Consider the following 26,991-nt stretch of genomic DNA (forward strand, 5'->3'; position numbering starts at 1 on the left):
GTCAATGGGGAATCTTCAAAAGGGGAATAAACCACACGACACCCGCCCCTCATTCCCAGCAAGACAACTACCAGGCAAACGATACACAAACTTCGTCGCTTGCCTTCTAACATTGCTCCAGTTTTTTGTTATCGATTTGAACAAATTTGCATTTACCCTCCACTCCCCACCGCCCGCTTCACGGCGTGACAACTTGATTAGAGAGACTCTGTCCGGTGCGGTTGAGGAAGGGGGTTTATAGTTTAAAAAAAAAACTTTCTAGTACTCCACCATGATGAACTCACCCAACATAAACTTGATCGTGAAAATAAATCGAAGAATGAATCGATAATAACAATCGAATCATCAACGAATCGTTAATAATAATTTAATCGCGAATATAATTTATAAGATCGCCACACATTTACATTGCGTCGTCACTACCAACCACTGACAACAAAACGTACGCTTAATTATCTGAAGCTTAACCCCGTCGTCACGACGACTTTACAGCTAGTAAGTATAAACAACAACAACAACATTGTGTTGTCTCCATATATATAAAAGGCAAAGTTGTGATTATGTATCTGTCCAAAATGTTTAGCGTACTTCCCGAAATGCAACAAACTGGAAATTTGCCATGTGGGTACTTTCCAGACTGTACACCATGCACAAATTATTAAAAGACACTTTTGTGTGTGTTTTGGGGGGGGGGGAGCTCAATAATGCATAGATTTTTTTGCACGGCAAGTGAACTGTGACGTCAAATCTGTCACGTGACCCGCGCACGTGGAAGCGTAACGCAGTGTAGTGTAGCGGGTAGCGCCACGCTGCGCTACGAACCCGGCAACCCGATTTCGATTCCCGCTCACGGCCACCACCGGTGACGATTATTTTAACCGCTCCTGGGCCTCTCCTAGGTCGACTCAGCCTCAAACGAGTAACTGGTCTGGTGTGTGAACATCGTCACGTTGGGGACAAAGGCGGCCGGGCGTGGTGCTGTCACCCACCCCTTCGTGTGCCGTGCCGGCCTTCATAGGTGCTCGCTAACAGCACTTGCCCCTTACAGTCTCCAGGCTACACGGGGGATCTTTGTCTTTATCCTCTGTGTGGGGGGGGGGCAGCGACTGCGTAGCGATTCGCGCGCTGCGCTACGAACCCGGCGACCCGAGTTCGATTCCCGCTCACGGCCACCACCGGTGACGATTATTTGAACCGGTCCTGGGCCTCCCCTAGGTCGACTCAGCCTCAAACGAGTAACTAGTGTGGTGTGTGAACAATCGCCACGGCCGGGCGTGGTGAAATCCAAGTCCCGGGCGAAGCCGGGGGTAGTAAAGCGAGTTATTGATATTTGGGCAACATTCGTGGTGGGGGGGGGGGCCCAACAAGGCCCCCCGCGCCGCCACTTCGTATTTCCCACATCACATAAGCGCGCGCGCGCTCGCCCATTGGCTCGCGGGGGGGTTCCCCTCCACGTCCCCCCGCCTGCCCCGCCCGCATCGCCCGCATCGCGCCTCGCCATTGGCTCGCGGACCACCCCGCCCCCCGCCCCCCGCCGCTCCCCTCGCGACGACCAATCGGCGCGCGGCGGTCGCATCGGTCTGCGCTTATCCGAACTAGGAGATCAAAACCGGCGGATCGACGGCTTTGGCGGCCTCATCGCTGAGCGCCGCTGTCGCTGTACCCCTCGTACAGCGCCTCTTCACCCCCCACCACCATCATCACCACCACCATCATCACCATCACTCCTCTTCCATGGACCTCACCCTGTCCTCCATGGACGCGCTGGAGGCTTTGGCCGACGAGGTCGCCCTCGAGGGCCTGGACGGGGTGACCCCGAGCGCGCTGTGGGTCCGCCTCGCCGCCCGCTCGCCTCCCTTCCCCGGGGGGGGCGCTCCGCGCCGCGACGTGGCCCTCCGCGCCTTCCTCTGGGCCGCCCTGGCCTCGCACCCGGGCGTGGACTTCTACGAGCTGCCCGTGCCGCGGCCTCCGCTGCTGCTGCGCGAGGCGGCGGCGGAAGCGGCAAGAGACGAGGGGTAAACACGCGGAGCGCAGCGGGCGGCGTGGCACGAGTCTCGCGCGGTCGGAGTGAGACTTGGGGTTGGGGTGAGACTGTGGTTGGGGTGAGATTCAGGTGAGGTTGGGGTTGGGGTGACCGTGGTTGGGGTGAGACCGGGGCTGGGGTGAGGTTGGGGTGAGACCGGGGCTGGGGTGAGGTTGGGGTGAGACTGAGGTTGGGGCGAGGTTGGGGTGAGACTGTGGTTGGGGTGAGACTGTGGTTGGGGTGAGACTGTGGTTGGGGTGAGACTGTGGTTGGGGTGAGACCGTGGTTGGGGTGAGACCGGGGCTGGGGTGAGGTTGGGGTGAGACCGTGGTTGGGGTGAGGTTGGGGCGAGGTTGGGGTGAGACCGTGGTTGGGGTGAGACCGTGGTTGGGGTGAGACCGTGGTTGGGGTGAGACTGTGGTTGGGGTGAGACTGTGGTTGGGGTGAGACTGTGGTTGGGGTGAGACCGGGGCTGGGGTGAGACCGGGGCTGGGGTGAGGTTGGGGTGAGACCGTGGCTAGGGTGAGGTTGGGTGAGACTGTGGTTGGGGTGAGACTGTGGTTGGGGTGAGACTGTGGTTGGGGTGAGACTGTGGTTGGGGTGAGACTGTGGTTAGGGTGAGACCGGGGCTGGGGTGAGACCGGGGCTGGGGTGAGGTTGGGGTGAGACCGTGGTTGGGGTGAGACTGTGGTTGGGGTGAGACTGTGGTTGGGGTGAGACTGTGGTTGGGGTGAGACTGTGGTTGGGGTGAGACTGTGGTTGGGGTGAGACCGGGGCTGGGGTGAGACCGGGGCTGGGGTGAGGTTGGGGTGAGACCGTGGCTAGGGTGAGGTTGGGTGAGACTGTGGTTGGGGTGAGACTGTGGTTGGGGTGAGACTGTGGTTGGGGTGAGACTGTGGTTGGGGTGAGACTGTGGTTGGGGTGAGACTGTGGTTGGGGTGAGACTGTGGTTGGGGTGAGACTGTGGTTGGGGTGAGACTGTGGTTAGGGTGAGACCGGGGCTGGGGTGAGACCGGGGCTGGGGTGAGGTTGGGGTGAGACCGTGGCTGGGGTGAGGTTGGGTGAGACTGTGGTTGGGGTGAGGTTGGGGTGAGGTTGGGGTTGGGTGAGACCGGGGCTGGGGTGAGACCGGGGCTGGGGTGAGACCGGGGCTGGGGTGAGACCGGTGTTGGGGTGAGACTGAGACGGGGTTTGGAGGGTGGCTAGGGTAACCCCTTGCCCTGGTATTGTGTTGACACTTGCTTGCTGTATAACTGGACAGTTGTCATAGATCCCAGGCTGCCGGAGAAATACGTCCTGTCTTGATTTCTCCGTCTGATCTGGCGCGGGGTGCGTGTAACGCGTTCGCAGCGTGTTGCCAATATACCGATCGGATGAGGGCCTCCCTCCCCCATCCACACGCTGTCGTGCCGCTCGTGACGATTATTCGACCATACTTCACCACGCTGGTCCGCGATGTGCCCCGGTTGAGAAGCCGGCCGCATTGATTCGAGGATTACACGAACACTTGGGGAGACTCGAACCAGCGCAAGGAAGAGGCTCATCAAGGCACAATTCGCAAACGCCTCTTGCCCTGACAGCTGCCCCGTCGGCTTTCCCCGGTTCTTTTTTTTATTGCCGATTCAAGAAATTCACAAGACACAACAACGCGTGTTGGCAAAAGCGTTACGCAGCCCAGGTGCGTGCGTGTTTTTTTGTAACAAGTCGTTAAATGGGCGAACCTCTTTTCGATGCGTGGCTGACAGCTCGCTCATCGTCACCCACGTGGCCTGCCACGGGCCCCAATACCGCACCTCCGACGAGCACGGTTGGACACGTACGGTGGAGAAGAAGTTCAACAGAGAATTGCGCACGCATCGACCACCACCACCCCTCCTCCGGCCACTCGTTGTCCACGCGCATCCACGAAAGTCGCGTTCCCATCGCACGCCACGAAGTCAACCTCCCCGTGCCACTTGTAACGGCAACCAAGAGACCTGGCCTCGGTTATAATTACAGCAGCAGCGTTAACCTGATGTTCAATTCAAGTGTAACGCGCAATTCATTGGTGCGAGGAATTAATTTCCCCCACCACCCCTTGCTTCAGAGCCCAGCGACTTGGCATTTCAGGCCCATGGGCCTCTGGGTAGTTCCACCTGGGCCCTCGATAGCCACGCCACTGGAGGAAAACGGGAACTCTTCCAACCCTTGGCTTGTCCGCCAAATTCCTCATTTAACGCGAGGAGATGCGTTCCTGAATAGTTCCGCATTCAGCGAGGAATTACCCGACACGCATACGTACGCTACGCGGCATAAATGAAAATAAAAACGATGCAAATTTGAGTCACGTTTGCACTATAAACTCAGCCTGCGGTCATCTCATGGCCAGAGGGTACGCCGCCTCGTGACGGTTTTATTCCGCACGTATTCCCAGAAACTTCCCGTACCGCTCGGCCGCCGCAGCTCAAGAAAGTAATTCGCCGCTGTTGACCGCGCCGTGCGAAAAGTGTTCCCCAATAGAAGAACCGCGTTGTAGCGAAAGCGCGTTGTGTGAGCACGCGCTAAACGAGGACTCCTCTGGTACAGTCGTCGAGTCGCCACTGAACGTGGGCTGCCTCTGGTGAGCTGTCCACGTTCTGGCGGTGTGCTCACTCTCCTGATATTCCCAGGATCGTCCTCTTGCTGAGGTAACTGTTCCTGGGAAATCTGTCCCGTCTTTTGTCAGTCGCCGAATAAATATGCAGCTCAAGACGATGGGTTTACGTTGGGGACGTCTGAAATTTTTTACGTCAAAAAGTCTAAACGTCGCGCTACATATAAAGTTTTGGATCATCCAAAAAAATATTTAGTTTTCTGATCGATACGAATGTCACTTGCGTGAGCATGGAGACGCGCTGTAATCTTACCCATTTAAATGTTTCTAGAGTCCAAATAAAAGATCCGAACTTGTCCTTAAACGTCCGAATCTTCATATATTTTTACTCGCTGGGGGGGGGGGCGTTACCCGGACCCAAGGGATGAGATTGTTTATAACATTACACATCACACTATCTACTGTGTACAGCTCAGACATAGCACACACGTGATGTGTAATGTTGTTACATACCCTCAGCATGTACTATTGCTGAGCTGTATCCAGCAAAGTGTGAGGGTATTGTGAGAAGATAAGCATCTGTCGTCAAAGAAAAGTCACATCATGCGGTAGAGCCCTGTGAGCCATGTGGCTCTTGAGTCGGGTGCAACCCCAACAAACAAAATATGAAGAGAGAACATCTTAAAGCGACGACGCGCAACATAAACATCCTTGATAAACCAGCAAATGTTCCAGAAAAAAACCCACTGTACTTCAACGCTGTGTGCAAGAATCCCAGTGTGTGAGGTGTCAAACATTAATGTTGTGCAACAAAAGCGCCGATGCATCAAGAGTGCATTTACTCATGCGCCCTTCGCCACAACACAGTACAGATGCAGTAAATGTTCAAAATGGAGACATGTCAAATCAATCGCGGTGTATAAAACGGGCACTTTCTGGCATTCCCTGAATGTAATACGCATGAACGAATATATATCTAGATATATTGGAGATGTTGTTTGGTGATTTGATAGCTTTTACTTGCACTACTATCATGGTTTTGTGCTTTGTTGTTATGATGATCTTACCCCGTGCCCCGACTGGACATCTGTGAAAATGAGCTTGATAGCTCTTCGGATTCCTCCTGCAGTATAAATAAATATTCTGATTGTGATGTACGTCAGTCCAATGATGCCAAATTAACATCTGTAATAATAATAAATCACGTTACTGGCATGTGTTTTGAACCACGTTTCTCACCGTAGCTTTAGCGTTGTTTGGAATGTACCATGGTGCTTATACGTTAAAACATAAAAAAACTAAGCAAGACACGGCATTATAAATTCACTGCAACTATTATTGTACAATGATTAACAAATTATATTTGAAATAAACGGAATAAGGTTAAGTTTTATGAGTAAAATTGTTCAATAATGGAGTACGATCCTCCCCTGTGGTTGATAATGGTTTCTCTCTCTGTGGGTTTTAGCGGAGAAATAATTTCATTAAATTGAAATTAAACTTTAAAATATGTTTTAAATACTAAATTTTATTTTTGTGTTAGCATCCCCGATTGTACATTTTGTTTCGGCCAATCGACAGGCGGGAAAGAAGGAGTATATTCTTAGGTTTTTTCGGTAAAGTCACGTAGGTAAAACATTAAAATTACTAAAAGTAAAATAAAATAAAAATCACGACGTTTCGGAGGCAACACAAGCTTCCGTCTTCAGGTGGAACCGTCACAGCCACGACAGCTGTATCAAGTAAATGAGAGATTGCAGGAGCTATCACTCCGTTTTCCCGTGACACACGCACACGCACGAAACTACTAACTTTTATATATAGATACGCAAAACCAAGCCCTAACTTGCGCGTCTCTTTCCCGCACGACACGCCTCTTCGCGCGCCCCACGCCCGATCGTTTCCTTCGCAATCGGATTCATCGACAACCCTGCCCGACGGGCGCAGGTGCAAGGACGAGGCGGAGGCGCCGACGGGGCGGTGGGAGAGCGGCCCGGACATCTACCCCGTGCACATGCTGCTGGACGACCCCGCCGGCATGCAGGGCTCGTGCCGCTACTACGGCGAGCGCACGTGCGTCACCGAGCTCGTGCGCAGCCGCGACCTGCAGCCGCTGTGCACGCTGGAGGAGGTGGAGAAGCGGTGAGCCGCGCGGTTTTTTTTTCGCGCACGCACTCTCCCCTCTGCCGTGCAGTGGAAGTAAACAAATTGGCAAGTTTTTATTTTTGTACGTGGATAGCGATGTTACGTCGGTGACCGCGCTTTGGCGTTTCGAGCCGTTGGGCCCTCGCGCACTCAATAACCGCCGGAAAAAAGAAGCAAATGTGCCGCTTGCGCCAAGCTTGTAGCGCGACCACGGGCGATGTTTGCCAATAGGGGGCCAATTTTGCAATGTAGTTTAACCCAATTGAGTAATTTAATCATGGCTGTTGATGACAGTTCTTGAATTAGAATGATTGAAAAATTCCACCTGGGATATCCATCTCGTGGCGTTCATCGGCACAGATCAAACAGATAATGGCGCGTAAACAAATGACGAGAAGGACGAGTTGGGCGCGCTCCGCGTGTGTCCGTCAGGTGGGGCGACACGCTGGTGGCCGTGGCATCGCAGGAGCTGCGGTGGCGTGCGCTGGCCGGCTGGCAGTGCGACCCGGACCTGCGCGTGCCCGACTTCTCGTACTGCTTGCTGGAGCGGCTGGGCCGTGCGCGCTGGGAGGGTGCCCTACAGAGCGACCTCCACGCCAACGTTTTCCAGTGCGTACCCCCCTGCACCGCCCTACCCGCCCCCCTGGCCACCCGCCCGAACTCCCTGCCCAGCATATACAGGGTGCTGTGGCTTAGTTTGCACGTGTAAAATATTGGTGATGGCACACAAGTGGGCAGCACCTGTGTCGCAATCATCTATTCTTTTACTCACTGACAAACACAGCTATAGAAGTTGACTGGAGTTGGACTAGTGTTGATAAACGCAACATTATATAATCGTTTATACTGCACCGCCCCTTGCATTGCATCTAATAATGGCTATCATCATCAGATGACGGTGGGCGAGAGTTTGGCTTGGCGTGTGCGGTGATGCCAGCGCGTGCGTGCCGTGGGTCGTGCAGTATCGACGCGAGGAAGATGCACTACCACCGCGGCTTCCTCGACCGCCTCGGGCTGGTGACGCTGCAGTCGCACGTGACGCGCCGGCCCAACGGGAGCCAGATGCACTCCATGCTGCTGTTGCTCAAACGATTCCACATCGACAGGTTCGCACCTACCACTGCTGCACCTATCACTGCTGATGCTGCTGCTACTGCTGTTGCTGCAGACGCTGCTGTTGCTGCAGACGCTGCTGTTGCTGCAGACGCTGCTGTTGCTGCAGCTACTGCTGCAACTACTGCTGCTATTACTGCTGCTTATGCAGACACCGCTACTGCTATTGCTGCTACTGCTGCAGCTACTGTTGCTGCTGCTACTGCTGGCGCCACTGCCGACACCCTCGTCTACTTGCTCACTTTCTCATTCGTAACATTCCACCATTCAATGAATGTGTGCTCTCGTGTGTGTGTTGATGCATTCCTGTGTGTGCGAGTTGTTATGGCTGTTGGTGAGCACATTGCATTACAATTCCAGCAGATTGTGCCCTGTCTTTTGCGATGCACAGAGTTGATTTCTGCGCCAGTTTTTTTCTTAGGGTCCTCCCCTTGATCGTCACGGCATAAAATAAACATCACTTGGCGCTATCACAAACATCAGTGCTGCGTTTCAGATAGAGGCAGCGGGGAGAGGAGGTAGAAGGGGGGTAGTGAGTGGTGCTTGATTCTGGCCACACCACGTACCCCTCCGCCGGCCGTAATGCGGGCCTGCTTGATGGCTATTGCATCGACCAGCGCGTGCGGGTTGAACGGAGCGCCGTTGTTCCCTGCAGGGCTGGCTGCAGGCACAGCAAGTACTCGGTGCTCATGCAGAAGCTGTCCGACAAGCTGATGATGCGGCCCACTCGTACGGACTCCATCGCCAGGCTCCGCACAGAAATGGTGCGGCGACAATCCAGCGTTGGGTTTGGTTATCGTCAAATGCGTGATTGTTCGCGAACAAAAATGTTTTTTTAAAATATATATTTCACTCAACAATGGCTGTGAGTGGACGGAAATCATCGAGCGTGACAATGACGGGCCCGACTATGGACGAGACGGTCGGCGCCAGCGTTGCTCGCATGTCCCTGTAACGCCCCATGTTGCCGCGCAGAGCATGGACGGCCGGTCGTTCCGGAAGCTCTACCAGTTCATGGTGACGTTGGGGCACATCGTCATCACGTCCGTGGTCAAGCAGACTCAACAGGGGCGGCCCTGCAAGAACACCAGAGGTGAGTGGCACTGACCAATCCGAAGCGTGCTATGCGACTGACCAATCGGCGGTGTGCGGTGTTACCGACCAATCGGAGGTGGGCAGCACCCACCAATCAGAGGTGTGCTGTGCGATTGACTAAAAAGCTGTAAGCGGCACTGAGCTATGAGAAGTGCCCCACCATCCAGTCGGATCTGTGATCTTGCCTGTGTTGACAACATGTAACCCACTTAATACTGCTGGTTTTGTTAGGGGTCTCATTGCGTGTTTTCGCGCAGCACGCCTGGGTCACGCAGCGCGAGTCGCCGTGGCGAGCGGGATTGGCCCCGTCCCCGCTGACCCGTCCGCATGCTTGCCTGCTTTGCCTGGCGCAGGTAATGACGTGATGGTGAGGAGCCTGCAGCTGGTGCGTGCGTTCGGGGAGGCGGAGGCGGAGGTGGAGAAGGAGGAGACGCCGATCCAGAGGCCCGTCCGGCCGCAGGGCCTCGTGCTGCAGCGCGACATGCTGACGCAGGCCCTGGACCTCGGTGAGGCCGCTGTGCACTCCGTGTGCAACGCACGTGCCGGCGTGTGCGAGTGAGTGAGTTGAGTGACACGTGTAGGTGTGTGTGTGTGTGACCGAATGAGTGGTACACACGTGTGCAGGTGTGTGCGAGCGAGCGAGCTAGCGGGTGAGTGAAATGTGTGGGTGTGAGAAAATGAGCGGGCGAGCGGCACGCGCGTAGGTCTGTGTATGTGCGCGGTGTGATCGACGCTGCTCTGAGCGACTGGCGCGTGTGTCGCGGCGTCCTCTTGCAGTGCGGAGGCACGGGACGGGCGGCATCTCGCACTCGGAGCTGTGCCTCGAGCTCAACGTGGGCAAGCTGGAGGGACGCATGCTGTGCCGCACGCTGTGCCGCAGGGGACTTGTCAAGGTGCGCTGCGCCACTGCGGGACTGTGCGTCGGCATTTTGTTTGTTCGGCGTGCTTCTCAGTTTTTTGGTTTGGCCATGTTTGTTTGTTGTAGTACAGAGTAAGACTGATGGCCTTAATCTAAGTTGTTTTGTGGTTATTGTTGTTGTTTGACTTGCATCCCACTGGGATATTTGCACAGAGGTGGTGTACGGTGATTTTTCTGCAATATTTTGCTGTCTTTTCTTGGATTTTCTGTTTGCACTTAGTCACATAGTCACTTTAAGATGTTTTCTTGTTCATGTTTTTTTGTTTGTTGCGGTTGCACCCGATTCAAGAGCCGAATGGCTCACAGGGCTATACCTAATAAATGAACTTTGAACTTCTCCCGCGCCCTTCCGCTGGATGCCCTCGTTTGGTTGACCGTGCGTTGTACGTACGTATGTACGCTGAACTTCTTTCGCACCGGAGGTGCGGGGAAGGAGAAGAAGCTAAACGCAAAAAGCAGTTCGACGTTGACACTTGTCACTCTGGTTTACTCACGCCTTGTCCTCGTGCCATTTTCCCGTTCTCGTTGTTCTCGCTCTCGTTGGTCATTCTCATTCATTTCCCCTTTTCTTCATTCTCACTGTTGGTTAGCGTCCATCGTTCTCGACGGTTGTTCGTCGTCGTTCTGTTTGTCCCCGTTCAAGTTCGCCGCTCTTCATTCCGTTCCTTCGCTATCGTTACTTCTGCTCTCGTTCGTCAATCATCGCTCCCGTTCATTCCCCCCGCGCGTTGTTATGGCTGCTGTCGTGACCGCCATCGATCTCGCCCGCAGGACATCATGGAGGACGAGGGCCGCCAGCGCACCACCAAGTACATCGCGCAGCAGTTCGTCAAGACCAGCGTCCTCAGCCAGCAGATCGAGCGCGAGCGGGCGCGCAACCACGAGCTGACCACGCCGGGCGGCTCCGGCCCCTCGCCGGTCGCCCCCGCTTGGGCCGTCGCCCAGCCGGGGCGCACGCACGGCAGGGTGAAGCGCTGCGGCGCCGGTGCCGCCCCCCGGCGCCCCGACACCGTGTTCCCCTGGAACTGGGGTGCGGCCGGGAGGTGGAGGCAGCCGGGGAAGAGCGCCGCCGGCGCCGCCACTTCTGGCGTCGCTACCGGGCAGGATCCCGCCGCCCTCTTGCCCAGGAAGAAGGGCCGGCCGAAGGGCTCCAAGAACAAGAAGGGCGGCCTGAAGAAGAACAAGAAGGCCAAGGTGACCACCAAGGCCAGCGGCAAGAAGAGAGGCCGCCCGAGAAAACACCCCCTGCCGCAGGCGGGTGAGTGCGGAACGACGCGGGGCTCCATCCTCGCCCTGTGACCTCACCCTTAGTCTTGTGACCTCACCCTGTGACCTCACCCTGGGACCTCACCCTGGGACCTCGCCCTGGGACCTCGCCCTGTGACCTCGCCCTGTGACCTCACCCTTAGTCTTGTGACCCCACCCTATAGCCTCACCTAGTAACCTAACCTTGTAACCTCATCCCGAGCCCTGTGACCTCACCCTGTAACCTCACCCTGAGCCTGGCGGCCCCACCGTATGGCCCGTGACCCCCGCATGGTCTACTTTGAGTCATGAGCGAAGGACAAGATTTATACATCGATGCAACTGGTGCTATCGCTTTATTCCTTCTGCCATCGCTTTATTCCTCGTGCTAGATTCCGTGGGTGTTTCAGGGTTAACACCTCCACGCTCCATGCTCAGCAGTATCCCACAATCCGGCTTTGGGACTTGGCCGTGATTACCGACGTCTAGGTGCTTGTCAAAGCGGCGAATGCCGGTGTGGAGTTGGTGAACGAACTTGGCTATAACGGAGAACGTCTAATTGGAGAGTTACGGGGGACGGCGTTAAGAGCCTTAAGGGATAAGGTCAAGCTAAGGGTCGGTGTTACCTTGAGGTTTGAATTGACACTGCGAGGTCAAGCTTAGCAGTCATTTTCACTCTGCTGGAGACGCCGCGATCGGTTGGGGTGAAAATGACAACGAATGCACTCTGCTGTGTCTGCAGATGAGACGACCGCAGAGGACAAGCCCGGACACGCCGCCGCCGATGAGTCAGAGGTGAAGGTCACGGCTGAGCAGCCCGAGGAGGCCACAGCAGCGGCAGCAGCCACAGCAGCTGCCACAGCAGAATTGGTTCTGGCACCGGCGACGGAATCCACGGATCCCGCCGATGCTCCACACGCCGGGTCTGGCACTGAGGTTGAGGCCGCGTCGGCGCCGAGCGAGACGGGGACCCGCGGAGAAGGAGGAGGAGCCGAGCAGGAGCCAGCGCCGGAGGGAGGAGCCGTGGCGTGCCGGGAGAGCGTGGCATTGCTGGATGCCGGAGAGGCCGCCGCGCGGCGAGAAGGAGAGGCGCCGTTGGGCGCGGCCGCGGGGCAGGCCGGAGCGCCGGCCGACTCGGAGGGGCCGGCGCCGGAAGGGCACGGGGTCTGCAAGGTGGAGATAGACGAGGAGGCCGAGGTCAAGCCGGAGGGTGGTGAACTCCTGATTGAGCCGGTGGGTGCGCCAGCGCCGCTGTCGCTGATCAATTTTTCCGAGTGTCAGTGCGCAGTCCTTTGTCAATCCACTACCCGGATGAAGGCCTACCCAACGCCGTGTAGGTCAGGGGGGTTTGTTTGAGCATACTTCACCGTGACGGTCAGCGTAGGTTGGGCGAAGCGGTGTCGGGGGCAAAAATGTTTCCGATATTGTTGGCCGTGGCTGGGAATCTAACTCGGGTCTTCAGGTTTATAGCACAGTGCACTCAACACCTGCACCACCGCCCAACCATAAGTTTTTTTTGTAGCAGGCAATAATGAAATTGCTAATTTATAGGCAATTGACAAGTTCATTTGCTCAACAGCTCGATGAATCGGTTCTTATTTATTTTTTGGCTCATTTTCACGATCGCGTCCGTATTGTTTCTTGCGTTTAGTCTGTCTCGTTTGAGACCGTTCACTCCATCGCCTTTAAGAGTGACGCTAGCGAGTGATCTGCGTGCAACAGACCCATAGGTGACTGGAATTGTCGCTTACGTGCGCGTGCCCGCCTGCCCGTGTCTTTGTGCGCGCGCGCGAGCAGGCGGCGCCTCACAAGCCCGGCGCAACGCGGGGCCCGACTCGTCTGACGTACCGCCTGCTCAAGCGGCAGAACATGATTATCGAGGCCGTGCGCAGCCACCGCCTCATCGAGAGCCTCTTTGCGTGCGTGTGACGTTCGCCGGCGCCGCGTCGGAGCGCCAGGGGCCGTCTGGAATGCTCTTCTGATGTTGGGAAGCCACTGCAGCTATGGCACTTTGAAATCTACATTTAAAACTAAATTCTTGAGAACTGATTTTTGTGTTTAGTTTGTTGTCCTTACCCCCCACGCCTCCCATACGCACGGTTGGCTACGTACTGTACGAATGAAGTTCACCATACGTATACATACGTAGAACGATGCAAACAAACACAAAAACGTAGATTCAAACGGTCGTTGTCACGCGTTGTGCCGGCTTATCCAGTCCATCTTTTCGCATTTGTCGGCCAGTTGCTCTTGCGTCAAGATGAGCTCGGAGTTGAAGTGAATCACCCGCTCAAATGAGCCTTGAGGCGGTGCCTACCGCCTGCTCACAGGCCCGAGCTGGTCTTGGAAATTCCACGTTCCTACGATGGCGTTGAGTCTCCCCCATAGGACAACCGCCGTTGACTTGTTGAGGAACCGACACCGCGACCAGGATTTGAACTCGCAAACTTTCCGATTGCTGGCCGCTCGCTCTCCCCCACAGAGCCGCCTGGCCTGTCAAGATCGGGGCAGCGCAGCAGCGCGGCAGCGTGACAGCGTACATATAACCGCGCTGAACCGGGTTTTTCTGGCTGAGCTGAACGGTTTCCTCCGGCCGCGTTTTCGGGTTGTTTCCGCAACGTTGTGCCACGCATGGCGGCGAGCAACGCAATGAGGGCACCACGGTATGCAGGAGGTCGTGCGTTCAATCCCGACCCTGACGCCTGCTGTATATTTGGAGTTTGCATATTTTTCCCGTGGTCGCATGGATTTTCCACCGAGTCCTCTGGTTTTTCCCTCCACATTTAGAATCGACGTACATTTAGAGTATTTGGCTGCGATAAATGTCCACGCGATAAGCCACTTTTATGAGCTTTCATTTGTGGCCAGTTCGCTTCTGAAAAAGAGCTGCACAGCTCGGGTAGGTAAAATAAAAAATTGTTGAGTTGAAATAGTTCAGTTTGATTCGCGACGCGCTGCTCCGCGCCGCAGGCTGCAGAAGATGATCGTGGACGAGGAGCGCGTGGAGGGCGTGAGCAGCCGCTGCTGCCGCAAGTCGATCGTTCGTCTCGTCAACAGGCTGGCGGATGACGGGCAGCTGCGTCTCTACCGCACCACCGTCGTGCAGGATGGCATCGCCAAAAAAGTGGGTGCCTTTTTTTGTTTTGTTTGTCGAGGCTTCGGTGGGGAGCGGAAGGGGAAGGCCCGGCGGTTCAGATATCAGCCACTTCGAACGGAGGCGACTGGGTTGGTAGTTGCGGTGCAATGACCGCTAATGCCATCGCACACGCACCATCACGGCATTGACGACGGTGATGGTGCATGTGGTGGTAGCGGTGGCTGCTGTGCACGTGGCCTCACGGCGAACACTACAGTGACAATTATTTGAACCGGTCCTGGGCCTCCTCTAGGTCGACTCAACCTCAAATGAGTACTTGGTGCTGTGTGTAGACATCACCACTCGGCAGACAAAGGCAGCCGGGCGTGGTGCTGGCCACCCACCCTGTCGTGTGCCGTGCCGGCCTTCATAGGTGCTCGCTAACCGCACTTGCCCAAACAGTCTGTCAAAGCTATTCGGGGGATTTTTGGTGGTGGCTATGCATGTGTGGCGCGTGATCCGGCACTGTGGAGGCAGCGAGGGTTGGTGGATCACCACACAAACGTCGTGAAACTCCCTTTCCTGTGGGTGTCGAGGAGGAGCCACGAGCTGGCTCGCCAGGAGAATTCCTCCGGTCTAAATAAAGATTCGGATTCTGAGGGGAAAGTGGTACGGCAAAAGTGCAAACTAATATCAATCTGCATGGGATAGAGTGCTGCCCCCTCGCAAGCGTGGGTTTACTCCCACACGTATACGCACTCGCTAATGAGCTTAATATAAAGGCACCTCGGTGCTTGCGGATTGTGCAGCGTTGCGAGGCGCGGCTCGCTCGAACGATGCCATACACAAACGCTCGTTATTATCGCCGATAGCAAAAACACGCGGACAGACGCCCTCCGTACGTAGCCTCGGCGGTTGTTGGGTGGCGCGTGACCAGGTGGAGCTGGTCGTTCACCCGTCCGTGAGCCCCCACGACCCGCTGGTGAAGAGCGCACTGGAGCAGGTGCGCTTCCGGATCTCCGGCTCCTATTCCTCCCAGAGGTGAGTGGCCCCCTCCACCCACCCCAAGCCCCCCCCCCACCCCCCCTCACCCCCCCCACCCCTCCTCCATACCCCACCCCAAACCCCCCCAGCATAATTTCAGAACCTGGTGCCCACGTGTGCCCGCGGCAAGCAGTGGAGAGAGCCTAATGTTAACAACAATAATTTAATAAATGTGATATTCACGTGATGCCCAATAGTGCAAGGCTATCGCAAAGGCACTGTTTCACAGAGGGAGGGGGCAACGTTGCTACGCGGTTTTACCCAATTGAGTAATTTCAGAGTCATTTTGCACATTGGCGTACTCTTTCGAATAACATTACAGGATTTTTAGCGTCCGTTGTGAAGTTGCGGTTAAGCACACCCGCGGTATTAACCAGGACGGCCGCCCGGCTCAAAACTGCGAACCTCGGCAACGAGCGTCAAAGCGACCGATCGGCCACGTTCACCTCCCGCCGAACGACGGCGAAGCGTTCGGCAAACGGTCCAACAAAAGCGTTTTTTTATTTTTGGCTGCCAATCCACGGTTGGCAGGGCCAAGGCGTCGGCGCAGGCGCACAAGGCACAGGCGGAGGGGGCGGCGGCGGCGGCGGCGGCGCCGGACGAGACGTCGCCGGGCGGCACCAAGAAGACCGGCGAGTGGAGGGACTCGTGCGAGGAGGCGGGCGAGTCGGGGGACTCGCGCGGCGGCCGCGTCTCCGCGACGGGACAGAAGGCGGCCAGGACGCTGGGGCTGCAGCGCGCCATCGACATCAGGATGGGCATCACGCCCCTGCTCGACTACTCGCCGCCCATCGGTAGGCCAGGGGTGTGCCGTCGCTTGGCGCGTTTCGCCGCTGGGTCGTACGCCATTCGATCGCGGGTGAGCGGGCCTCCGTGCGCGTGCGTGTGTAGCCTTTGTGCGTGCAGCGTGCAGCTGCGTGCGTACCTGGACACTCCGCTTATCTGCAGCTTTACGCGCGCGTCTGTTTACGCGCACCCCGACCGTTCACCTGTATACCTGTGTACGTACCGGCGCACGTATGCGCGCGTACCTGTGCTCGCACACAAACGTACCAACCGTCGCGTACCCACCGTCGCGTACCCATGTGCGCTTGCGCCTGCAGTCCCAGGGCTGGGCCGCTCGCTGGGCTTCATGCCCAAGATGCCGCGCCTGCGAATCCTGCACACCTTCCTCTGGTACATCGTGCACGGCCACAAGCTCAAGCAGGAGCCGCCCGCCGCGCTGCCAGGGGGAGGGGCGGAGGCCCCCGACGGCGAGGGGTCGTCGCTCGCGGAGACCAGCGGAGACGGTACGTTGGGCTCCACGCGGTGTTCACACAGAGGACTGTTGGTTTACGCCCAAAGATTAAGCGCCTGAAGCTAGTTGTTGTGACGTTCTGACCCACCCTTACTGGATATCGGTGAAAAAGAGCTTTGTAGCTAATCGGATTCCTCCTGCAGTATAATTGAATATTCTGATTCGGAAATATTCTGATTCTGGCTGTATGACGACGATGAGCTGCGCACTGAACATCAGAGATAAAACGTCTCTTTCAAATGTGTGACCTGACCGTGAGAGCAGCACCAAGGTACACCGATTGATGGATGGCTGAATTGGAAGAATTTTCAAGCCATCGTCATCATAATTTATATAAATTCCAGCCATCTGAGCAGATCCCAAAAATCGGGATAAAGGCCTCCCCAAGCCATGTCTATTTATCTTACCTCACACTGGTAATTGCAGGTTGATGAACGGTGGGCAGAACCGCTTCTGATGTTACTTGCCACTGATATTGGCCATGGCCAGGAATCGAACTCGGGTTGCCAGGTTCATAGCGCAGCGTGCTAACTACAGCACCCCCCCCCCCCCGTCATCGTGACACTTGTCGATTTATCAAAAGGCGTTTGCCAGCGTTATCCTCGTACGACTAGGATGCGCGTTTTTCCCATCATTCCGCTTTTAACTTGAGAACCAAGGGGCCGCCCTCGTTTGCACGCTCGCCCTGCTGCGGGCACACCGCTTAGATGGCGAGAAGGGCCTCGCCGACTCCGGCGTTCCACGAAAGAACGAAGCCCCGCGCCTTTGCCTCACGCGGGGCGCTTTAATCTGTCCCCCGCTCGGTTGTACTTAACGTGCAGGCCCACGGGCCGCCGAGAACTCCAAGGACCCCGGCACGCTCTCGGAGGTGGCCTCGGAGGTGGCCCCCCGGTGGGAAGGAGACCAAAGCGAAGGGCGGCCCTCCGTGGGCACGGGGCAGAGCAGCACGTCGCCGAGCAGCCAAGCTGAGCAGCTGTTTGCGGAGGAAACAGGTCAGGGGGTCTGCGGCCGGCTCGCGCGTGAAGCCCCCCCCCCCCCGCCCCCCCCCAAAGGCAAACGTGCCTCCCGATTAGAACGTTTGTACGTATGTATGTTGAACTTTTTTTGCACCGTACGACGAACCAAGCGTGCTAATCGGAGGTGCGGGGGACGGATGACAAACTAACACATGGAAAGCAGTTGTAAACAAATGAGTTTTCAATCTAGATGATTTAAAAGTGCATAGCTACGATGGCTTTCCAATATCAGAAGGAAGAGCGTTCCAGACGGCCGCAGAAGCGCATCCGCAAGCGCGCGATGCGGTGACCGTCTTCGTGCGATGGCCAGCCAAAAGCCGCTGCTGCGAGGATGACCGGAGTCTGGTCGATGATTTATGCTCCTTGACAAGATCGGCAAGACACAAAATGAGTTCAACGTACCTACTACATGCAGTGGCCGAGCGGTAGTGAATTCGTAGCGGTTCTTAGAATTTCGTGGCTCGACCCTTGATGGCAAGCCCCGTTAACTCTCCCGGCGTATTTGCCGTAAACACACGCCCGTCTGGATAGCAGTGGACGTTAAAAATCCCGTGCCGTTGTTCGAAGAAGAGTCGGCCCAACGCGTGTCGGTGTCGCGGTGCTATATTTGCCACAGTTGAAAATGATACTGACTTCTTCTTCTTGGTTTGTTTTCACACTCACCTGGGACCTCCGCTAGAGGGGCCAGCCAGCAAATATAATAACGATAAACTAAACTAAAACATTTTTTTTTACCAGGTAAGGCCCGCTGAGCTAGAATAGCTCTTGTTCACAAGCGACCTGGCCAACGAAGTGGTTTATCACGTGGAAATTGATAGCAGCCAAATACTCTGAACACATGTTGATTCTAAATGTGGAGGGAAAAACCGGAGGACCCAGAGAAAAATCTACGTGACCACGGGGAGAACATGCACAAATATACAGGCGTCAGAGTCGGGATTGAACCCACGACCTCCTGTGCACCAGACGCGGCAGTTAACATCTCGCCACAGTCGATCGACAGGTCACACGCGGTGGTGTAAAGCGTGGGTAGTCCCTCATCCGAGCGTCATCAGAGGGGGGGGGGGGGCGGCGGCCTCTCCAGAGCTTCCGCCTAGCGGGGAGGGCCCTTCCGCCAGCAGTGGCACGAGCGATCAGATTGCAAGGCTGCGCCTCGACCTCCGCTCCTACGAGTGACTCACGCGGACTCGTTGTGCCCCGATCAGTGTACATGGAGGTGCAGGACTGGCGCCGGTTCACGCCGCCGGCGCCCATCCACGGGGAGTACGGCGAGGGCTGGGCGCTCGTCAGCGACATCCTGCTCTGCATGCCGCTCTCCGTGTTCGTGCAGCTCATCCGCATCAGCTACCGGGTATGCCGCCCCCCCCCCCCACCCCCCCGCCTCCTACCCCTTCCCGTACTTGTCTACCTTTCCTATACTTTTCACTCCTATCGTGTTTTTGTTGCAACGTTCTGACCCGCCCCTACTGGGACATACTGTGAAAAAGAGCTTGATAGCTCATCGGATTCCTCCAGGATGATAAAATATTTTGGTTCTGTTCCCGTACCCACCAGGATATCACCTGTGGCTAGCGGTGCTGAAAGGAGAAGTTTTGGGGGGGGGGGGGGTGTGTGGGGTTGGTAGACCTGGAGTCAATCACAAGCGTGAATGTGTAATTCGTAACGAATTGCAATGCCATTGTAACTGTAACAAGCCCCTCATTATATAACCTGTCAAGCCCGTCGTCAAGATAGCACGGTGAAACACACCGTCATAACTCCATGGTGAATTGCATCATTATACCACGGGGAAGCCAATCGTCATGGTACCACGGTGAGGCCCATCATGATACCACAAGCAAGCCCACCATTACGATGCCATGGTGAATGCCCAACGTTATAATACCATGGTGAATCTCATCATTATAGTACCACGGTGAGGTCCATCATGATACCACAGGCAAGCCCACCATTACGATGCCATGGTGAATGCCCAACGTTATAATACCATGGTGAATCTCATCATTATAGTACCACGGTGAGGCCCATCATGATACCACAAGCAAGCCCACCATTACGATGCCATGGTGAATGCCCAACGTTATAATACCATGGTGAATCTCATCATTATAGTACCACGGTGAGGTCCATCATGATACCACAGGCAAGCCCACCATTACGATACCATGGTGAGGCCCATCATTGATACCACGATGAGGCCCGCCGTTATGCCGCCACGGTGCGGCCCGCCGTTATAGCACTGTCGTTGCCGCGCTGCAGGTGGACGGGCTGCAGGAGCTGCTGGACGACCCCGTGAAGAAGCACACGCTGGTGCGCTTCCTCCCCGTCGCCATGAGGCAGCAGCTGCTGTTCAAGCGGTGAGGAGTGGCTCTGCTGCCAGGGAGGGGCCTCTCCTAGGGGCATTCCCCTGAGCCCTGCGAGTCCCGTCTTGAGCTTTGTGGCGCGTTCCGCCGCTCCTCCGTGTGCCTTCGTTAGCCGAGCGGCTGCTAGGAATGACGCTCGCATTGAACAAAGCCAAGCGCGAAGCTAATTGAGTCCGTTGGCCAAATTGTGTTGTTGCCTAGCCCTGGGACCTTAACACCAACACGAGGGTCCATTTCCCTTCACCTCCATCACTGGAGGGAGAAACGGATACGACACACACATAATTTATGGTATTCATTTTTGAAACTGGCTAACGTGGTGAATGTTTGTTCCCATTTCCAGGAGGTATATTTTCCTGATCTTTGAATGCTTCCAGCGGCTCTGGTTCATGGGTCTGCTCCATTTCGGGCCCCTCGAGAGATTCCAGGACAAGGATCAGGTATCACCGGCCGTCCGTGACGACCACAGCCAGCCCCAACTCGGACGAGACCGGTCTACCAGTGTGTTATTGTTACGAACCCCATCAGAGACCCGTCTCCCAGGCTATTATTGTCCAGAGACTCCCATCAGATACCGGCCTGCCAGTCTAGACACCGTTACAGTAAACCTTGGATTGCGAGCATAAGTCGTTCCGGAAACGTGTTTGTAATCCAAAGCACTCGTGTATCAGTTGTGATCACGTGACGCTCGGCAGACAAAGTGTATACGTACTACTCGTATTGCAAGACCTCGCTCGTTTATCAAATTAATATTTATTTAAACTTTTTGCTCGTCTTGCAAAACACTCGCAGACCAAGTTACTCGCAATACAAGGTTTTACTGTATTTCCTTCCCACCTAAATAAGTCTACGCAGCAGCGCGTGATGCTTGCGACCGTGGCGTGTGCACCCGCCGTAACGCAGAGTGCGTGCGTGTGTGTGCGCGCGTGCGTGTGTGCGCGCGTGCGTGTTTCTGGCCGCCGCCTCCCACCGGCGCAGGTGTTCGTGTACCTGAAGCGGTGCGCCACCGTGGTGGACACGACGACGTGCGAGCCGCACTACAAGCTGGCGCAGAGCTCCGAGCCGTTTGAGCGCCGCACGTACTCGCTGCGCGCCATCGAGAACGTGGATGAGTACTGGCTACACATGCAGTGCGTGTGCCTCAACACGCCGCTCGGTACGCGTGCCCCCCCCCTCCAGACCACCGTGCTCCACCGGCGCTGATGCTGCCAGATTGCGATGTTGAATGTACGTTGTGACCCTTGACAGCGGGACCCCGCATTGTGACCCCCACCCCCCAAACGCGGCGCGTTGCAGGCGTGGTGCGCAACCAGCAACGGAGCAAGAGCGGCGGTGCGGACGGGGAGGAGACGGAGCAGGGATCGTACGACGACAAGCTGCTCAACAAGAAGTGCAGCATGCTGGAGTACACCTCGTAGGGCACTCGCGCGCGCAAACACACACTAAGAAAAATATTCCCCGAATAGCCTCGATAGACTATTGGGTCAAGTGCTGTTAGCGAGCACCTATGAAGGCCGGGCACGGCACACGAGGGGGTGGGTGGCCAACTCGGGTCACCATGTCTGTAGCACAGCTTGCTAACCACTGCGCCATTACCCCCCCCCCACCCCCAACACACACACACACGTATATACGCACGCACGCACGCATGAAGACGAAGATCCCCTGTATAGCCTTCATCACACTGTAGAGGCAAGTACTGTTAGCGAGCGCCTATTCAGGCACACGAGGGGGTGGGTGGCCAACTTGGGTCACCATGTCTGTAGCACAGCTTGCTAACCACTGCACCATCACCCCCCCACCCCCAACACACACACACGTACATACGCACGCACGAACACATAAAGACGAAGATCCCCTGTATAGCCTTCATCACACTGTAGAGGCAAGTACTGTTAGCGAGCGCCTATTCAGGCCAACATTGCACACGAGTGGGTGGCGTTGCCAGCACCGCACCCGGGGACCACCTTTGTCTCTCCGGCGGCGATATTTACACACCGCACCCGGCGGTGGACCCCTGGACGAACAAAACCGTGGCGTCGTTGAAAATAACGCACTTGGAATCTTTGCGCCCCCGCGCTCCAGCAGCGCGTGTGCGTACGCGTTTAGGCGAACGTCGCCGCGGTAACACGTCCCCGGTGCGGTGCAGGGGCAGCAGGGAGGTGCGGGACGACGGCGCCATTCCCGGGGACGGCCTGGGCGCCGGCGGCCTCGACTCGTGCTTTTTCGGGCACCTCAAGCGCAACTGGATTTGGATGTCGTACATCCTGCAAAAGGACAAGCCGGTGGGTAGGAGCGGAGGGGGGCGCCAGCTGCTCCCTTGCGTCTGAGCCTTGCCGTTTGCGCCCTGACCCCCGACCCCCTCGTTATCCCTTCACTCGTGTCTCCTGCGCCCCTCGCAAAGCCGCGGTCGTCTGACGGTCACCTGCATCGCGCGCCGCTTTCGGCTGCGGCCGTCTAGAAAAGGCTCTTCCTTCCAATATTGGGAAGCTCGCTAGAGCTGCGAACTTTTAAGTCATCTCGATTGAAAACTCATTTCTAGACAGCTGCTTATTGTGTTGTAGTTTGTCGTACTCCCCCCCCCCCGCACCTCCAATTAGCACGGTTTGCCACTTTTTGTGACGAAAAGTTCAACGTACACACATACTCGGGCTGGGCGGTAGTGGAAGCAGCTGCATGCGCGGGCTGTGGTCCGGCAATGTGGAGGCAGCGAGAGTCGGTTGCGAAATTCCCTTCCCTTGGGCGTCTCGGAGGGGTGCCGTACCGTGGCTCGCCAGAATAAACTGCTTCTCGGCAAGTGTTCCAGAATCGGAACATTTATTTATACTGGAGGAATCCGATGAGCTATAAAGATCTTTGTAACTGATGTCCAGTAGGGGGCGGGTAAGAACGTTACAACAATAATCGGTACAAAAATCATGATGGTTGTGCAAAGTATAAGAAATGTAAACAAATCATCTCAACACATACAAATAAAACTAAACAATCCTGATCCTATCAGGCAAAGCCCACTGAGGTATTAACTGATTTTTCAGAAGCTCAACAAAGTGGCCCATCATTTGGACGTTTATAGCACCAATATAATCTTAGTGCATGTTTCTAAATGTGGAGGGATAAACCGGAGGACCTGGAGAAAAAAATCCACACGACCACGGGAAGAACACGGATTTTCTCCGGACGCTCCGGTTACTTCACTGAAAACATCTTAAAATACATATGCGATTCTCCGTGTTTGCGGATTGTGCAGTGTTGTGATATGCAGTTTGCATGAACGGCGCTCTATAAAAGCGCTCGGTATTATCGTTGCGCTTGCTATGGGGCAGGGCATGGACAACCTTTCACTGACTGAGGGCCGAATTGACGTTTCAGATACCTTTGGCAGGCAACCATACGTCAACAGACACACACACACCCCTCATTCATTGCTGTGACCGAGCGCACTAAAGTTAGGAGTGCGGCATTTGCCAGTCTGAAAATTTTCCGCCCCCTGTAGGACTCCGGCCAGGTGGCTCCAGCAGCACTTTCAAAGCGAGCTCTGTGACGGTAGCGGTTGTCGCAGTAGGCGGCTGACTGTAGCCGCGCGGGAGTTGTTGCTGCTGCTGCTGCTTTGTGTTGGCCGCTGTGTCACTACGGGGCGTGTGGTTGTTGTGCGGCGCGGTGTTGTCGGCAGGACCTCGGGCGCGGCAGTGGCACCTCCACGGTTCGCTTGCAGACGTTGCTGCAGAAACCGCTGCACGGCTCGCACCCCATGGGCCGCTTTGGTACGTGATGAGCGTGCTGCGCCACCGCACGCCACCACGTGACTATGTCACGGCACGGTCAAGCCACCACATAACCACGCCACTACGCCACCACGTGACTAAGCCACCATGCCACCAAGTGACTACGCCGCCACATAACCACGCCACCACGCCACCATATCACCACGTGACTACACCGCCAGATAACCACGCCACCACGCCACCACGCCACCTCATGACTACGCCACTGCACCACATCACCAGAGGACCATGCTACTATGCCACCACACCACCTCGTGACTACGCCAGCACGCCACCCCGCCACTGCACCACATCACCAGAAGACCATGCTACTATGCCACCACAGCACCGTGCCACAACATCACCACGCCACCACGCCGCCTTCTGCCAGCACTGTGCGGCAGCGAGCAATTGCAGGGCCGCGCCGCTACTCTCACCTCCCTCGCCGCACGCGCAGGCGATGGCGCGAGCGTGGGCGCTGCTGCTGCTGCAGCGACGACGACGCGCGGCGGGGACGACGGGGAGTGGCCGGTGGCGCGCACAGACGACGTGCTCCTGCGGAAGGTGGAGGCCGCGAACCGGAACAAGGCGGTGGCGGGCGGCAAGGGGCAGAAGCGCAAGCGGGACAAGCGCGACGCCGAGCCGCGCAAAGCCAGCCCCAAGCGGAAGAAACCGAAGAAACCCAACGGTGCGCAGACCTCCGCGCAGAGCAGAACCCATGAGATCTTCAGAGAGAGAGAAAGGCGTAAAGTGATTCCGTTTTTACGCTTCGCAGCTAAGGTCGTGCGTATGTATGTTGAACGTGAAGGCCGGCACGGCACACGAGGGGGGGTGCCTCCCCAGTGGCGATGTTTACACACCACGCCAGGTACGCATTTTGAGGCTGAGTCGACCTAGAGGAGGCCCAGGACCGGTTCAGATATTCGACACCGATGTTGGCCATGAGCAGCAATTGAACCCGGCTCGCTGCGTTCGAAGCGCAGCGTGCTAACCACCGCTTCACCACCCACACACACAGATGTATGTACGTACATATGTTGAACTTCTTTCGCTCCTTACATAGCCAACCGTGCTTATCGGAGGTGCGGGGGAATGGACAACAAACTTAACACAAAAAACACTTCTCAAGAAATGAGTTTTAAATCTAGATTTAAAATGGCATAGCTGCAGTGGGGCTTGCTCATATCAGAAGGGGGGGGGGGAAGGTGGGAGGCAGGGGGGGCAGGGGGGGGGCAGGGGAGACCATTACTCCAACAGTGGATTGATGATGACCGTTGTCGCTTTTTGCTGCTGGACCAGAATCGCCACGGAAACGCAGGGAGGAGGGCAGCCCCAAGATGTACTACGACGAGACGGACCGCAGCGCGCTCAGCCGCATGACCAAGCAGCGCGTGGCATGGACCGAGCAGGAGGACGGCCTCCTGCTGCTGTGTCGTGTCGCCTGCACCATCCTCAACGCCAAGGTGCGGCCCGCTGACGCGCGCGTTCCCCGCTAAATCAAAAAGCGTCGGCACGTCGGGTGTTCGCACCGTTCCCGGGGCGCAAGGCCGTCTCGCGTTCGGCGCAGAACCGCCATCGGGGGCGATGTGTAGTCCCACTCGAGTTGTTTTGCTGCAGGACAATTATTCAAATGTGGTCCATGGAAACGGCACGCATGGCCTAATCGCTTTAGAATAACGTCGCGATGTGTGTCTGTGGCAGTGCGCTTGCGTGCGTGCGCCGTGGGGGAGCGGTAGTGTAGTGGTTAGCGCACTGCACTACGAACCTGGCGACCCGGGTTCTATTCTCGCTCACGGCAAACACCGGTGACGATTATCTTAACCGGTCCTGGGCCTCGCCTAGGTCGACTCAGCCTCAAATGAGTACCTGGTGCGGTGTGTAAAAACATCGCACCTGGGGAGACGAAGGCGGCTGCTGTGCGTGGCCCCGGCCGCCAACGCCCTCGTGCGCCGTGCCGGTTTTCATATGTGCTCGCCAACAACACTGTTGAGGCTACACGGGGTACCTTTGTCTTTGTGCTGTGCGCCGGCGTGCAGGTGCGCCGCCCGTTTGTGCCGTGGCAGGTGATCCGCGACGTGCTGCACGCCGAGTACGTCAACTCGCTGGACAAGACATCGCACGCGGTGGCGCGGCGATCGCGCTACATCCTCAAGAACTCACGCACCGACCTCAACTACAGGCACAGCACGCGCCACTCGCGAGCGATAACGACGACGACAAACAAACGCGCGTCGCGATGACGCAGCTGAACCCGCGTGAAAGTCGATTCTTCGGCTCGCGATACACGAGTAAGAATGGTGCGCGTAAGAATCGATTATTTTATATTACGGCAAATCGTCGCAAAAACGATGGGGCCCGGTGTTACATTCAGACTCGTGTAGCAAACAGGACTTGTGCAATCGAGACGGAGAAGACAGAAATGCAAACAAATGGAAAACAAAACATTCTGAATTCTTTAATGAAACCGTGACCCTGAAATGTGAAACTCAGCTGATCGCTGTCGACTGGTGGGTAAATCGTTTTAACGCCTTTGGGGCGAGCAGCGCTGACCGTTAGCATGATGGGACCGTCTTGGGCCTCTCCGTCAGCCGTCTCTGTGGTTCCGCAGGATCTGCTTGGCGGAGGCGACGCAGGACAGCAAGCTGGTGGAGGAGATCATGAACCAGACTGGCGACTACGCGAACCCGCAGGTGACTATAGCAACCCGCTCGTCACCCCCCCCCCCCTCGTCCTTCCCCCGCTCGACCCCCCTGCTCGACCCCCCCGCTCATCTTCCCGCGCTCGCTGTCGGCCGCGAGCAGGTCTGTGCGCTGGAGTTCACGGAGTTTGTGCAGCGGCTGAGGGCGAAGTTCCGTCCCAACCCAGAGACACTGCAGATGGACATCCCCGACTCCCTCGAGGAGCTCTTCCGCAAGTGGGTGCCCCCCCCCCCACCTCCTCCTCGTGCCGCCACCACCACCGACACCACCGCCACCGACACCACCGCCACCACCGCCACCACCACCACTACCACCAGCGCTACCACCACTGCCACCACCCCTCTGTCCCACGACCAGTTTCTCACGGTCAAGTCAAAGAATGTTGACACGTAAAATGAGCACATTTAAGCGATGGGCATCGCAGCCTTTCCGCATACACACGTGGTGGGGGGGGGGGGGTACAGCAGGAGACATGACAGATCGGTACTCATTCCGCTTAGCGTTCAACGTTTTTTTAGAGTTTATTTCACATCGACTGTCGCTTCCCGCCAGAGTGTTTGCACGCTCTCCTATTTAAACAAGATCACGCTGCATGGGTTCTACACTACGGAGTTGTAGACGGC

The 26,991-nt window shown here is 56.5% G+C and overlaps 1 protein-coding gene across 2 annotated transcripts in view; it reads left to right on the forward strand.

Annotated features, from left to right (window-relative positions):
• The first annotated feature begins 1,575 nt into the window (after positions 1 to 1,575).
• GTF3C1 (general transcription factor IIIC subunit 1) overlaps positions 1,576 to 26,991 on the forward strand; it is a 34,717-nt gene continuing 9,301 nt past the window's right edge. For both annotated transcript variants that reach the window (XM_078867149.1, XM_078867150.1), the window contains exons 1-28: positions 1,576 to 2,015; positions 6,543 to 6,737; positions 7,173 to 7,349; positions 7,703 to 7,846; positions 8,509 to 8,617; positions 8,829 to 8,946; positions 9,302 to 9,454; positions 9,726 to 9,841; positions 10,639 to 11,125; positions 11,855 to 12,345; positions 12,910 to 13,031; positions 14,083 to 14,236; positions 15,126 to 15,229; positions 15,764 to 16,026; positions 16,336 to 16,521; positions 17,351 to 17,521; positions 18,751 to 18,896; positions 19,805 to 19,902; positions 20,252 to 20,348; positions 20,887 to 21,064; positions 21,205 to 21,322; positions 22,058 to 22,193; positions 23,579 to 23,669; positions 24,127 to 24,357; positions 24,969 to 25,132; positions 25,706 to 25,848; positions 26,278 to 26,359; positions 26,471 to 26,583. In XM_078867149.1, coding sequence (XP_078723275.1) covers positions 1,735 to 2,015; positions 6,543 to 6,737; positions 7,173 to 7,349; positions 7,703 to 7,846; positions 8,509 to 8,617; positions 8,829 to 8,946; positions 9,302 to 9,454; positions 9,726 to 9,841; positions 10,639 to 11,125; positions 11,855 to 12,345; positions 12,910 to 13,031; positions 14,083 to 14,236; positions 15,126 to 15,229; positions 15,764 to 16,026; positions 16,336 to 16,521; positions 17,351 to 17,521; positions 18,751 to 18,896; positions 19,805 to 19,902; positions 20,252 to 20,348; positions 20,887 to 21,064; positions 21,205 to 21,322; positions 22,058 to 22,193; positions 23,579 to 23,669; positions 24,127 to 24,357; positions 24,969 to 25,132; positions 25,706 to 25,848; positions 26,278 to 26,359; positions 26,471 to 26,583 — 4,868 coding nt within the window. In that variant the 5' untranslated portion in view covers positions 1,576 to 1,734. The remainder of the gene's footprint in view (positions 2,016 to 6,542; positions 6,738 to 7,172; positions 7,350 to 7,702; positions 7,847 to 8,508; positions 8,618 to 8,828; positions 8,947 to 9,301; positions 9,455 to 9,725; positions 9,842 to 10,638; positions 11,126 to 11,854; positions 12,346 to 12,909; positions 13,032 to 14,082; positions 14,237 to 15,125; positions 15,230 to 15,763; positions 16,027 to 16,335; positions 16,522 to 17,350; positions 17,522 to 18,750; positions 18,897 to 19,804; positions 19,903 to 20,251; positions 20,349 to 20,886; positions 21,065 to 21,204; positions 21,323 to 22,057; positions 22,194 to 23,578; positions 23,670 to 24,126; positions 24,358 to 24,968; positions 25,133 to 25,705; positions 25,849 to 26,277; positions 26,360 to 26,470; positions 26,584 to 26,991) is intronic.

The sequence above is a fragment of the Lampetra fluviatilis genome, chromosome 23 (assembly GCF_964198595.1).
Source record: "Lampetra fluviatilis chromosome 23, kcLamFluv1.1, whole genome shotgun sequence".
NCBI classification, from domain to species: domain Eukaryota; kingdom Metazoa; phylum Chordata; class Hyperoartia; order Petromyzontiformes; family Petromyzontidae; genus Lampetra; species Lampetra fluviatilis.